General features: G+C 33.2%; 1 protein-coding gene and 1 non-coding gene across 4 annotated transcripts; both read left to right on the top strand.

Annotated features, from left to right (window-relative positions):
* The first annotated feature begins 6,235 nt into the window (after positions 1-6,235).
* On the top strand, positions 6,236-6,309 carry TRNAV-AAC (transfer RNA valine (anticodon AAC)). Its single transcript has one exon. It is a non-coding gene; the product is annotated as a tRNA-Val (tRNA).
* A 248-nt stretch (positions 6,310-6,557) lies between these two features.
* On the top strand, positions 6,558-7,915 carry LOC107417852 (growth-regulating factor 10-like). 3 transcript variants are annotated; one of them, XM_025073414.3, is made up of 3 exons: positions 6,558-6,740; positions 6,845-7,129; positions 7,240-7,915. In XM_025073414.3, the coding sequence occupies exons 2-3, from the start codon at positions 6,856-6,858 to the stop codon at positions 7,590-7,592; spliced, it is 627 nt and encodes a 208-aa protein (XP_024929182.2). In that variant the 5' UTR covers positions 6,558-6,740; positions 6,845-6,855; the 3' UTR covers positions 7,593-7,915. The 3 variants fall into 3 exon arrangements, with proteins under 3 accessions (XP_024929182.2, XP_015881992.2, XP_024929181.2); XM_025073413.3 differs by having other exon boundaries at positions 6,559-6,752; XM_016026506.4 differs by having other exon boundaries at positions 6,558-7,129.
* Positions 7,916-13,541: the final 5,626 nt, after the last annotated feature.

The following is a 13,541-nucleotide window of genomic DNA, read 5'->3' as shown; positions in this document are numbered from 1 at the left end:
GCACCGCTTGGCAGCACTAGATATATCATATGGTATATTGTTTATGTTTATGAATATATTATTGGTTTCTAATATTTATGGTTTTACTGCACCTTTATATTGTGATTAATCTAATTTATAGTATTTTAATGATCCTTGACTTCATATTATTTGAGCATTGGTTTTATGATTTTGATTTGGGGCACAAATTTTAGCTTTTGTGAAATAATTTTTAAACAGAAAACCTTTCAAAAGAGTGGAACGAGAGGTGTTAAGAGAAAGATTTACCAAAATAAAGTATTATTTTTCTATTGCACTATGCCACTCACTGAGATATCTTTATCTCACGTATTATTTGTTTTTAAATTTGTTCCCCTAGGTCCAGCAGTTAGCTAACAATCTACCTCGCTCATTGCATGTTGTTTCATGTTTCTCATAGCATCATCAGTACTTATCTATCCTCATTTATCTTTATCTTTCTAGACTTATTTGCATAAGTGGTATGTCTAAATTTTACAAATACTCTTAGGATGCTCTAATCGTGACTCTGTATTGTACGTGTAGTTATGACCTGTAGTATGACAGGCTATAGATGTGAAACATGGTTATTAATCGAAATGTTGTTGTAGTTCCATCTTTATATTAAGATATTATTTGTTATGACATATGTCGTTTGTCGGTTAGGTATTTCTCTAGGGATTGCCCAGTGAGACTTTTCAGGTGGATCACCTTGGAGATCCTAGGAGGGTTCCCTGGGCAAATCCTATCACGCTAGATACTGTTTGACACCACTGGTATATCGTAAGGTGCATCAAATATCTTTTCCATATATACGTTTATACATAAATATATATATATTATGTTATGTTTGTATGTACAAAACCGTATGGGAACAATGACCCGATTCGGCCCATGCATACTTTAGTCTCGTAACTCTGCTGCCTACGAGTCCAGGGAGTTGGATGACCATTATAAGTAACCACCCTAGACTGTATTGATAGCAGTGTACCTATGACAGCTGCTATCATGGGATAGCATATTAGCATGTTATATAGTATCATATGTATCTTTGCTATGACTGTGCATATTTTATAGTTTATTTATAAGTTTAAAATTTTAGTTTACTTTATCTTATCTATTCATAATTATAATTTTCTATTATTATCCTTATTTGCTATTATTATTACAATTATTAATCGTTTTGGGATTATTATTATTTGTCATTAATGACTTATTATTATTACTATTTATCATTATTATCGTTGTTAATATTGTTATTATTATTTTTATTATCATTATTACTATTTTTACTATTATTATTATTTATCATGATATTGTTGTTAATTATTATTGTAGTTGTTATTATTAATTGTTGTGATTATTATTATTGTTATTAATATTGTTATTGTTATTATTTATTTATTTATTATTATTATTATCATTATTATTTGTCATTATTCATAGTAATATTATTATTATTATTATCATTATTGCAAATTATTATTGTATTTATTATTATTATTTTTATTGCTATTATAATGTATTATTATTATTGTTGTTGTTGTTGTTATTATACGGTAACATTCAGGCAAGTATCACAGTATTCAGGTAAGTATTACAGCCGTCAAGCAAGTATCACAGCTTTTGGGCAAGTATTACAGCCTTCAGGCAAGTATCGCCACTTTCGGACAAGTATGATAGTCTTTGGGCAAGTGTATTAGCCTTTGGGCAAGTTGTATTACTATTATTATTATAGCACTATACTAGGTAAGTGGTGTGGGCAGACACAATAATAAATGTATTTATGTTTTATTAAATTATTTATCAAGTTTATATTTTTGTGCTATTGTTATAGAAGTCCTAGAAATTTGTGGAATCTCTTGTATAGTAAGGTGGGAGGAATAGGAGTATGTTTTTATACATGGAATTTTTGGGGCATGCTCAATTCTTAAAGAAGATGCTGTCGAATTTTTTGTAGGACGATCTAATAGGATTTTTCCTGAGATCATGGTTTATCTAGGATTTCAGTAAAAGGATCCTGGATGGGTCTTGACATATGTCATACACCCTGTGGTTATGCTGAGCGACATTATACACACATCTGTAAGACTAGCCTATCTCTATTTTCTCATGTTGGCCTACCTCTTCAGCTTTGGACCTATGCATTTTTCACTGCCACACACCTTATGAATCCACTTATCACACCTACATGAAACAACAAGTCTCCAGATGAAATTTTATTTAATAAAATTCCAAATTATAAATCTCTCAAAAATTTTGGATGCTTGTGTTATCTCTAGGTTAAGCCCTATGCTAATCATAAACTAGAATCTCAGTCTAGGCTTTGTGTCAACCTTGGTCCATTACGATCTTAAAGTGTTTTTTCTTTGTTATGATCCTATATCTCACAACTTCTATAAATCATGGCTTTTTTTTTTTTAAAAGAAACCATATTTCCATATCAAACTTTACCTCCATCTATCTCCACGTCACCTTATAACCAAGATGACTCTTCCTCGTTCAATTTGGATCTCTTCACTCTTATCTTCCCTTATCTACTCCTGCTAAAGATAGCTCTTCCTCATTTTCAAAATTAAGCACTCCCTCTCTATCACTCTTATATGCACCCGATGGAAATCCCCCTCTCCTTTTTTGTCATTCACGTCATCTATGCACTCAATAGACCATTCACATCCTGACCATGCAAAGGACTTGATGGCAAGTTTTTTGTCTATTCAGCAGCCTCAATCATTCGTACACACACTTCATTCTCCACCAACTCTTTCCTCTCCTCTTCAGCATACACATAGCATGCGAACCCGAACACTTACTAACATCTTTAAACCCAAGATACTCTCTGATTTTTACCCCGCTACAAACACCTCTTCGATTGATGAGCCTTTTATGTAAGTCTAGCTCTCCAATCTCCTAAATCCCATCAAGCCATGACTAATGAATACAATGCTCTTTTTGTTAATCAGACCTAGGATCTTGTTCCTTCTTCACCAGGACAGAATGTTGTGGGTTACAAATGGGTATTTCAAATCAAACGACATTTCGATGGTACTATGGATAGATATAAGGCTCATTTTGTTGTAAAATGTTTTCATCAAAGATTGGGTATTAACTATTATTCTACAACCATTCGAATAGTCTTCTATCTTGCTTTAATGCATAATTGGCCGCCTTGCCAAATGGATGTCGACAATACCTTCTATATGGAACACTTACTGAACAAGTCTTCATGACTTAACCTCTTGGTTTTGTCGATGTTGCGACTCCTTCTTATGTATGTAGGCTAAACAAGGCCATCGAAGGTCTTAAACAAGCTTCACAAGCTAAGTTCACTGGGCTATGCAACTTCTTGGCTCAATATGGCTTTACCAACTCACAATCTGATTCCTCACTCTTTATTTTTGCAAAAAGAAAGACTTTACTATTCATCGTTCTCACATATAATGATACTGCTTTTATTGACCACTTTGTTGTCTCTCCATCCAACAGATTTTCCTTGAAAGATTTGGGGCAATTGAGTTATTTTCTGGGTGTAAAAATGTTTCCCACTTGAACTAGTTTATTTTTAACTCAACGGAACTATATCTCAGAGTTATTAGCAGCCACTCACATGGAGGAATCTCATGAGTGATGAATCCAATGTCTCTATTATCCTCTCCTCTTCTCTCATATGGTACTTCTTCATCCTCTGCTACATTGTACAGGCAGGTAGTTGAAAGTCTACAATGTCTCACTTTTACCAAGCCCAACATTGCCTTCACTATGAACAAGCTGTCATAGTTCATGCACCGTCTAACTGATCTACACTGGGTTCTAGTAACACATCTTTTTCAATATCTCAAGGGTATTGTATCATACGGTCTATCTCTCCATCGTAACTCTCCCCTGGTCTTACATGCGTCTTAAGATGCTGATTAGGCCGGAAGCAAAGATGACTGCACTTCCACCACTGGATATCTTGTCTTCCTAGGCCGTAATCCTATCTCCTGGTCTTCTTGCAAACAAAAAATTGTTTCGAGGTATTCCACTAAAGTTGAGTATAGAGCCATTGCTCATACAACCTTTGAAGTCTACTGGTTAACATCTCTTCTCCAACAATTATGCGTACCATCTGTCTCTCCACTAGTAATCTATTGTGGCAATCTTGGAACCACGTATGTTTATGCCAATCCTAAGCTTCATTCCAAGGTGAAGTATGTTCACATTGACTTTCATTTTGTTCAGGAAAAGGTTGCTGAAGTCTCCATCCACATTTCTCATATTTCAAGCCGTGATTAACTTGCAGATGTTCTAACTAAATCACCTGGACGACAGCAATTTCTGCTCTTCGGGTCCAAGACTTGCATTTTGGATAGAACCTAAATCTTCCAGTGGCATGACAGGATAACATAGTTTTTTTTTATTAAAAGGAGGAGGAGGAGCCCCCGCCGTGTGGGGGGGTGTGTGTGTGTGTGGTGGGGGGTGGGGTGGGGTGTGGGTGGTGTTTATATAAACCAATAAGAGCAACAATACAAAACAGCATGCTGTCAATGACTCAGGTTATGGTTATCTTATGTGTGTATATCAATTAGATAGAGGTTGTAATTATCCTTTGTTATAGCTGTTACGTAACTTGTATATATGTACTGATCTTTCATATCAATAATATTGAGATCTCTTTCAAGATATCTGCTTCTCTTACAAACATGAACGATATATGTTTGTAATTTGCTTAGAGAAACAGTCTCTGTGTCGTGAGCTGAAGAAAGATTGATGTCCATGAAAGCAATTGCAATGAAAAGAAAAAAAAAATCTCCATAAGTGGATTTGCTCAAAAGATGTCGTTAATTTTTTTTTTTTTTTTTGAGGTTTTATATTCTGATTGAGCATCAAATTTATGCCTGCATATATTGTAGAAATGGTTTTCAAGATCTGTATAATAGGTTAGCTGGTCTTTTTGGTGTCTATGAAATCAACTGATTATTGAATGAACTTTTGGAGCTCCTAAAGGCGAACATAGGTATTTTGCAAATGCAAAATTAAATAGCCAGTTGCAGCAGTCTTCATCAGTATGTCTAGCATTGCCTTATTCCAATTTTGGTAACCTTTTTCTTTCATTCCCCCCCTTTTTTTTCCATTTTAATTATTTTTTTAATGAAAATTGCATTTATTGCGATCTATATATGTAAAAAAAAATATATTAATATTTTAATATAATATACATAAATGGCTATGAATTCATTACCTTTTCATTCATTAAAATGACTAAAAACACATTCTTATCACTTCATATAATTATAGACCAATTCCAAAAGCAAGATAAATGGTGAAAGTAAATTGACGTATATTTAGAGTAATTATACTGAAAAGCCATGGTCTTAAGCAAAAACTAATAGCCACTTTAAAACACTTCTTTAGCACTTGAATGATTGTCAAGTTAAATATAAGACTATCATTGAATTTTAATGATCCACCTAAATAAATGTTTACCAGAAAAAGAGTGGATGTTCGGGCCTGATCTGCTTGCCCAATAATAAAGTCCAAGTTTATAGGTAAACCAATTATACTGGCCCGGAATAGCCATTAATTAATTATTACAGCATGGGATGCATGGGATCTATAAGAAATTTGTATTAGTTGGTAAAGTTGTCGGAGAAACTACCAACTAAATTTCCAAGCATATGTCAAGTAATAGTAATTGAGAACCGACTTAAAGGAAAAAAGAGGAGAGGAAAAAAAAGAAAGTAAAAAGAAAAAAACAAAGGGGAAATATGGATATAGTCAAATGAAATTAATTCCCAGAGAGTCTAACATCTCAAAACTCAAAAAGAAATTGAATGTTTGATTGTGAATGGTTCATTGCTCTATACAACAATTGTAATTATAATTGCAATAACAAAACTCCAAATTTTCCACAGCATGGATGGATGGTGCATAAGAAATTTGGGTTATTTGGTAGAAGTACAGTGGAAACTACACGTAAATTGTCAGGCATGCTCTAAACAAAAGCAGTTGAGGATTCATTACCGCTCGGAAATAACTTAATGGACAAAAAACAAAAGTCTAATATATTTTAAACAAAAGTAGTGCAACAGCATAGAGTATCAAGGTGAACCTCTAGTGGGTCCAATAATTCTCATTGTCGCAACACTTGGAAGAAAGCGAATGAACCCCATAAAACGTTCTTGTTTCTTAAATTGGTTTTTATGGTGGACTGAGAGCTACTAATTAATTTAGAAAGCTTGAAAATTAATGCCATCACGGTGTCGTGGTGTAGTTGGTTATCACGTCAGTCTAACACACTGAAGGTCTCCGGTTCAAGTCCGGGCGACGCCATTTAGTTTTCTTTCTTTTATTTTGGGTTTTGCTTTGGTTAAATTTGTTCCACCACGTTGCGCCGCACAGGCCAATAGCTACTTCGTTAATAACGACAAAGTATTTTTTTCCCCATTCAAATGTGGGGTTTTCTCGCTGACATCAATTTTTTCACGCCCTGGCAACGCGTTTGCTTTGCTTCTGGCCCATAACCAGTAAAATCTGACACACCAGAAGACTTTTCAGTACCACACTTTATATCTTTTCACTCTCATGCTCTGTTCCACACTCTTTCCTCCTTCATTCTTCATTAATATCATCACCACCACCACAGTACCAAACGACAAACTCAAACATGTGATTTTCACTGCTACATTGTCGTTGCAAAAAAAAACCAAGCTTCGTTGCTCTTTTTCCCCCTACAATTTCTGCCATTTCAGAGCATATAATCTGTCTCTTTCTTAGTAAAACTTTACTGTTCTTTGACCGTCATTTTTACGTTTTCCTTAACACATGGAATTTCAAAACCGAGCTTCTAACTTTGCCATTCTTTCAGATCCCTGGAACATGAATACCAATGGGTTGGCTCAAGAAGAAAGGTCAAAGCCTCCAGTTGGGTTAAATCTTGAGCTTGGATGTGGGTCTGATCCGAAACGTGACAGCATAAAATGCTCTGCTTTCACTTTTCTTCAACTACAAGAGCTTCAGCTTCAATCCCTTATCTACAAGTACATGGAAGCTGGTCTTCCTGTTCCTTATCATCTTGTTCTTCCGATATGGAAGAGCTGTTCTGGCTCACTTGGTATTCTCAACGGTGGGATGCCTCCAAATCATCCCTGTTGTAAGTACCCAATCTAGGAAACAATCTCTACTAAAGCCTCAAGGATTGATTATATAGTATTCTCTTTTTTTTTTGTTTGTCTTTTTTTGTTTTTTAATATAATTTTACAGGTTTGGGAATTAGTCCTTTGTATTTAGATTCAAAGAAAGCAATGGATGCAGAACCATGGAGATGTAGAAGAACAGATGGGAAAAAATGGAGATGTAGCAAAGAAGCACTACCAGATCAGAAGTACTGTGAGAGGCACGTACACAGAGGTCGTCACCGTTCAAGAAGTGTTTCACAACGTACTACTCCAAACACAGCAACTGCTGGGGGTGTTTTTGGGTCAAACACCAACATCTCCATTGCTCTGCCACTGAGCAGGCCTAACACAACCAATACTATTCTCTTCCCAAGGTTAGGTTTCATTACCAAGGGTGTTAACCATGCCGATACTAGAAAAACTGAACCTTTCTCGTAATTCTACTCAACTGTTTTCTTTTTTTTTTCTCTCCCAATATTTTTGGAGATTCTGTGGTTTGTAAGACAACATTTTGGGCTATAATTTCTAAAAACGTACCCTGTTTTCTCTGTACTCTGTTTCTAGGACGAAAAGGGTTTATGAAACTTGATTTTGTTGAGTAATTTACTAACTATTGTAAGCAAGGGAAACAGATAATTGCTATCGGAAAGATATTTTAATGTCTGGTGAAGAAAAGAGAACTTCATGGGGCTCCACCATTGAAAATGGACACTTTTTTGGTTTCATTTATGAATTTGGTTCCTCTCGTTCAGTTTGTTTAACTCTTTCTTGTGGTTATATGCATTATCTGTATCACTGTTTTTAGATATTGCTAATTAACTTATCGTCACCATTTCGGGCTCTGGATCTTGTGGATGGGAGGGTTCATACAATTCCCAGCCACTAGACTGCATCAAGCTGTACATACTATATTATATATTCGGCATTCTAAAGAGACTTTATGAGAGAAGCACTGCGCATGCATATGTTACCATTTTGCAAATTCATCAAGTTTTTGTTAATCGAAAAACTTGATTCTACTTTTTATTAGCCTTAAAATAAAAATTAAGGTGGTCATTTACCAAAAAAATAAATAAATAAATTATTCAATTTTATTTTTTTTATTATTGACCATTTATTCAATCCTTTGCTGGAGGTGTATAAAATAATTTATATTTTAAAGCTAATGTTCTTTACATTAGAATTTAAGATTTTTTTTTTTTTTTTTTTTTTTTGGTCATACATCCGAATTTAAGCTTAGCGATAAGGGAAAAATTTGTAATAGTCTAGGAAGAACTCAAACAACTCATAACTCCTGCCGTCAAAATCACGATTGGGTCCAATTTTTCCACATTAGAAATCAAACGTGAGAAAACCTTGTATGACACGGTGCACTCGAAGTCAATATTTGACACCTGTTAAAAATGCCACATCATCTGACCATTCTAATTCATTATTTTATTTTATTTTGGAAACGTAAAAATTTTTGCAAGCTGTTTTAACTTCCTTAAAGACTCCTATTCTTCCCTTCCATGGCGAAAATGAACAACCCTTTTCTTTGTTTGCAATTATAGATCATCAAAGCTCCAATTTCTTTTTTTTCTTTAATTTTTTTTTTAATTTGAACCATCCACCGGACTCCTTCAATTTCAAATGTTTTTTTGATCTGGGTTGAACGGACAGAGGATGCAGTCAAGCACTGTAACACATGAGATCTTGCATCAGTCGGTCTACTAAATTAATATAAGTCTCTATCTCCATTCTTCTATGCTCATTTGTTTGGATCAGAGATTTGCATGGTGATTTTAACACGCACAGAAAAAAAAAAAAAAAAAAAAGGTTTGGGGCTCTCTTTGAAGGCTCACTTTCTCTAATGCATATGGTTTGGAGAGTTCTAATGCTTCTGGAATGTAGATTTTGAAGAGTTTTACAGTTTTACATGGAGGATGCTTTTATTTATTTTTGCTGTCATTATTACGTTTTTATTTAAGCCTTTGATCCCAATGCAGACAGAGAAGGAATAAATCATAAACCCATGGATAAAGGCTTGGTCTTTGCGCTTTTCTCCTGTAAAAGATTTTAAATTTGAAAGGAAAAATAAAATAATAAATATAATAAATTGGGAAGGTAAACGCGTATTGTCATTTTAACAGGTGTCGTATATTGATTTGGTACCAGCTGACTTGGTACAATGGTTTCTTGCTAATTTTTCTCTTCAAATGCACAAAAAAAAATTTTTTTTTTTTTTTTTTTAAAAAAGCCTTTAAACCCATGTCTGCTTCTCCACCACACTCCACTATTTTTTTTTCAAGTGTTGAAAAGGGTTTCTAAATTGGTCTCTAAATAAATATAGGTTAAATCATAAATTGCAATCATTATTTTTTATTTTCTTTTTCTTACATATTTTTGCATACTCCACCATTATATTGGAATTGCACCACAAACAAAAATGGTTAGATGGTAAAGAAGTTAATTGTCACGGACCTAACTCTCTTAACCTTCCCATGTGACACTTAATACCTTTGCTAAGTCAGTTTTGTCTATAAGCTTACACAATAGTAGAAGCTATAGAAGAATTATAGAAAGTAGTAGATTTTGAAAGAGTTTAAGAGAATGTAAATACTTGTATTACTAGATTATTAGATATATTGGATTTCTTAGATGTGTTACAAATAAAGGTCAAACCCTTTTAATAGAGGGCTTGATACATATCATAAGGATCTATAATATTCTAAATATGTACACTTGGCATACATGTCGCTAGAATCAAGATAGTTTTAGGTTTATCTACAATATATTTACATGAAGTACTTTAGAGAGATTCCTTTCTAGCTAGTCTAGAGTTCTCTTGATTTCTCAAGAAAAGTGTAAAACCTTTCAGTTAAGCTTCAAGGATTCCACTCCTTATGTGGTTTGCGACACTTTCCCACATACAAGATTGCGAAGCCCTCGTCACGGCTTCATCCTTGAACTTCTAAATGTGGTCTTTGAATCGCCATAGAACATCTTCATGCTATCAGCTAGCTTCACTATTCAGCATGCTCTTCCACTGCACCAAATATTCAGTATATTTTGGGCACACCTCTACATCATATGACTCAGTCTGCAAGTATGGCCTCCATGTCCTTGTTGAATGTAGTCACCACCAAGGTTCAAAATTTCGGTATCGGTGGAAATATCGAAAGTTCAAAATATGGGAAAATATCGAATATCGATAAAGATTTATAAAAAATGAATTTTTTTTTTGAAATTTTAGCATTAGCTTATTCAAACAATCAATTATCAAATTGATTATAAAAATTACAAAATATTGAATGGATATTATATTTTTCTTAATCAATTTAATTTATAGTAAGTGGTAATGATCATAAATAAATTATTATTGATAAAAATATGCTCCAAAAAAAAGTATACACTTGATAAATTATTTATTAATTAAGACAAAACAATCATTACAATTACATTATAGTTCATAAATATCATCTCAATATCCATAAAACTCTTAGATAATTGAAAATTATTAGTATCTTTCTCATTTTCATTTTGAAATGTGAAATGTGAAAAGTAATTATTAAAATATGTATCTCTTTAATAATTTTTTATGCAACTATTAATATGTCAACCATAAAGATTTTGTATTAAATATAGTTGTCCTTAATATTTAGTATAATATATTCTATCATTTTTTAATTTTTATTTACTTAATGTTATTAATCTAAATGCTATCAATATCGGTTCTACATAATATTATATTTTCATATTATTATTTTTTATTCTTATATAATCAATTATTAACTTGTAATTATGGGATTTTAATGCATTCATCTTATAGAAAATGTATAGCAACTATATATATATATGTATGTTATCAATGAATAGAACTTATTAAGGTTATTGAATTCAATTCATTTCATTTTATTTATATTATTAAATACTTAAAAAAACAATTAAAATGTAAAAAAAAACTATCTCTAAAGTTAACTTGGTAAAATAATTTACTAAAAATCAATAATATTTTTGAATTTTTTAATAAAAATTTCAAAAATATTTCCAAAATTTTCGGAAATTTACATGGAAATTTATGAAATTTCGATGGATATTATGGATTTTTTAACCAAATTGTTAAAGATTTGATGTAGATATTTTTATGGAAATTTTCATAGAAATTTTGGCAAAATTTTAGAAATTTCGATGGATATTATGGAAATTCTACCAATTTCCATTTGGAACCTAAATTTTATTCCGTCCCTTTAAAAAAATGAAAATTTCAAGGAAATTCTGGATATTTTAAACCTTGGTCACAATCGCCGTAGATACCTTTTTGATTCACCTCTACTTGGGTCTTCCATGTCTTAATGGTAGGGTTTTAAGAGATTTACATGGAAAACAAGATGAATCGTTAACTTCGAAGGAAGTTAAAGTTGATAGAAAACCTTAACCACATTCCTTACAATACGAAGTGGCCCCTTATAACGTCACACCAACCCCTTATGTACCTTGCAGAGTGTCTTGAACTATTGGGATAGTAGCTTCACCATGACCAAGTCCCCTTCTTGAACTCTATGTGCCTCCTCCTATTGTTTGCTCACTTCTTCATTTTCCTTAATGCTTTGTGTAAGTATAATCTAGCCAAATTAGCTTATTCTTCTTAGGACTTAGCAAATTTGTAGGTAGCAAACTCTTACCTCCATAGCTTAAGGTCAATGCTGTAGGAGTCATAGGTTGTCTCCTCACCACAACCTCGAATGGACTCCTACCAGTTGACTCACTCCTTTGAAGGTTGTAGAAGAATTGAGCCACATCACGAATTGAGCCACATCAATCAATTTGGCCTAATTCTTTAGGTTGGCACTCATGTAGTGCCTTTAAGTATAGCTCCAATAAAGCATTTGTGCGCTTCGTTTGGAGATGCTTAAGTCCAACCCAAAAAGATTGAAGAGTTTTGTCCAAAACCTTCCTGTGAATTGAGGGTCCCAATCACTCATTAAGTTGCTTGGCATTCCCTATAGCTTTGCCTCATGCCTTAGGAATATACAAGCCATCTCCTCGACCTCCTGATACGAATTTAGGTTGACTAGCTCCTAAACTCATATTATAAAAGCCCGGATCTTAATTATGTATATATTCTAATGGAAACCTTAACCTCTAATCAACTTGTGATTAGAAACCTTGGTATATTATGAAGACACCACAATAGGTGATGGATGTCCCATTGATAAGTCACTAAAACACTTAATTTTTATTAAGTGTTTTAGGTGTTCAAAGAGAACAAAGAGAATTCTTTCTCATCAGTATTTTTCTGTATGAATAATGTACTAAATTTTATTGAAAAATAAGCCTTTAAATAGACTAAGGTTTATAAAAAAAAAAAAAAACCCTAAAATACTAGGTTAAAACCGGCCATAGTGATAAGGAAACAATGTTGTTGGCTGAATTTCAATCATTTCCTAATTTAATTTGGATTGATTAATTCCTTTATTTTGAATTAGGAATTAATTAATTTACAATTGAAATAATAAAATATAAAATTTTTTAAGTTAATTTATCCAGCAAATAAACAAATAAAACCCAAAATAAAAGATAGTTTACTAAAACAAAAAGTCAAACTCAAATTAGAAAACTAGTTGACTAGTTGACAACTAAGCTGTATTTATCCAAGCTCCAGCTAGTTTAGGCTCTAAATCAGCTCCCGTATAGTATGTAGGATGCCAAATAGGATTAATAATGATTCCCATCTGTTTCCCCTTGATTGAAATAAGTCAAACTTGCTTGAACAACAAAAGAAGTCAAAGTCAGCATCAAAATGAGCAATTTCGGCCAATAAGAAGAGTCATATGCACAAATGGAATTTAAATGCTTTTTCTTCTGCCTTAACATGATTCCATGGAATCTTGGTGATATCAATTGAGTTCATAAAGTGTTGAATCCATTCCTTACTGCTCGGAGTCCAAAAATGTACCAAAACAGCTTACCGGGTCCATTTTCGCCTTCGTAACTTGGATACACAAGATGAGCTTTGGATCTTCGGATAATGTCAAGCCCTCTTAAGATTGAATCACTTCTTGGATGAAGCTAACTATATTTCTTTGAATTTCCTAGCTTGGACCCTATTGATTGGTCCCGACTTCATTTGTAAAGGGTTAGCACCCCAATAGGTAGTCAGTTGTACAGGTACTGGCAAATTCTCATCATTTCCCTCCTCTTGAAAAGGATTTTCTATCAAATCAAAATCATCACCTACAGTAAATGGAGATAAATCAGCAACATTAAATATAGCAATCACATTATAATCACTTGGTAAGTCAAGTTTATAAGCATTCTCATTGACCATTTCCAGAACTTGAAAAGGTATATCCCCTCGAGGCATCAGCTTTGACTTTCTTTGCTCAGGAAATCTCTTCTTTCTTA

The sequence above is a fragment of the Ziziphus jujuba genome, chromosome 6 (genome assembly GCF_031755915.1).
Source record: "Ziziphus jujuba cultivar Dongzao chromosome 6, ASM3175591v1".
NCBI classification, from domain to species: domain Eukaryota; kingdom Viridiplantae; phylum Streptophyta; class Magnoliopsida; order Rosales; family Rhamnaceae; genus Ziziphus; species Ziziphus jujuba.
The sequence above is the reverse complement of the archived record's forward strand: the minus strand, read 5'-3'. Positions and strand labels throughout refer to the sequence as shown.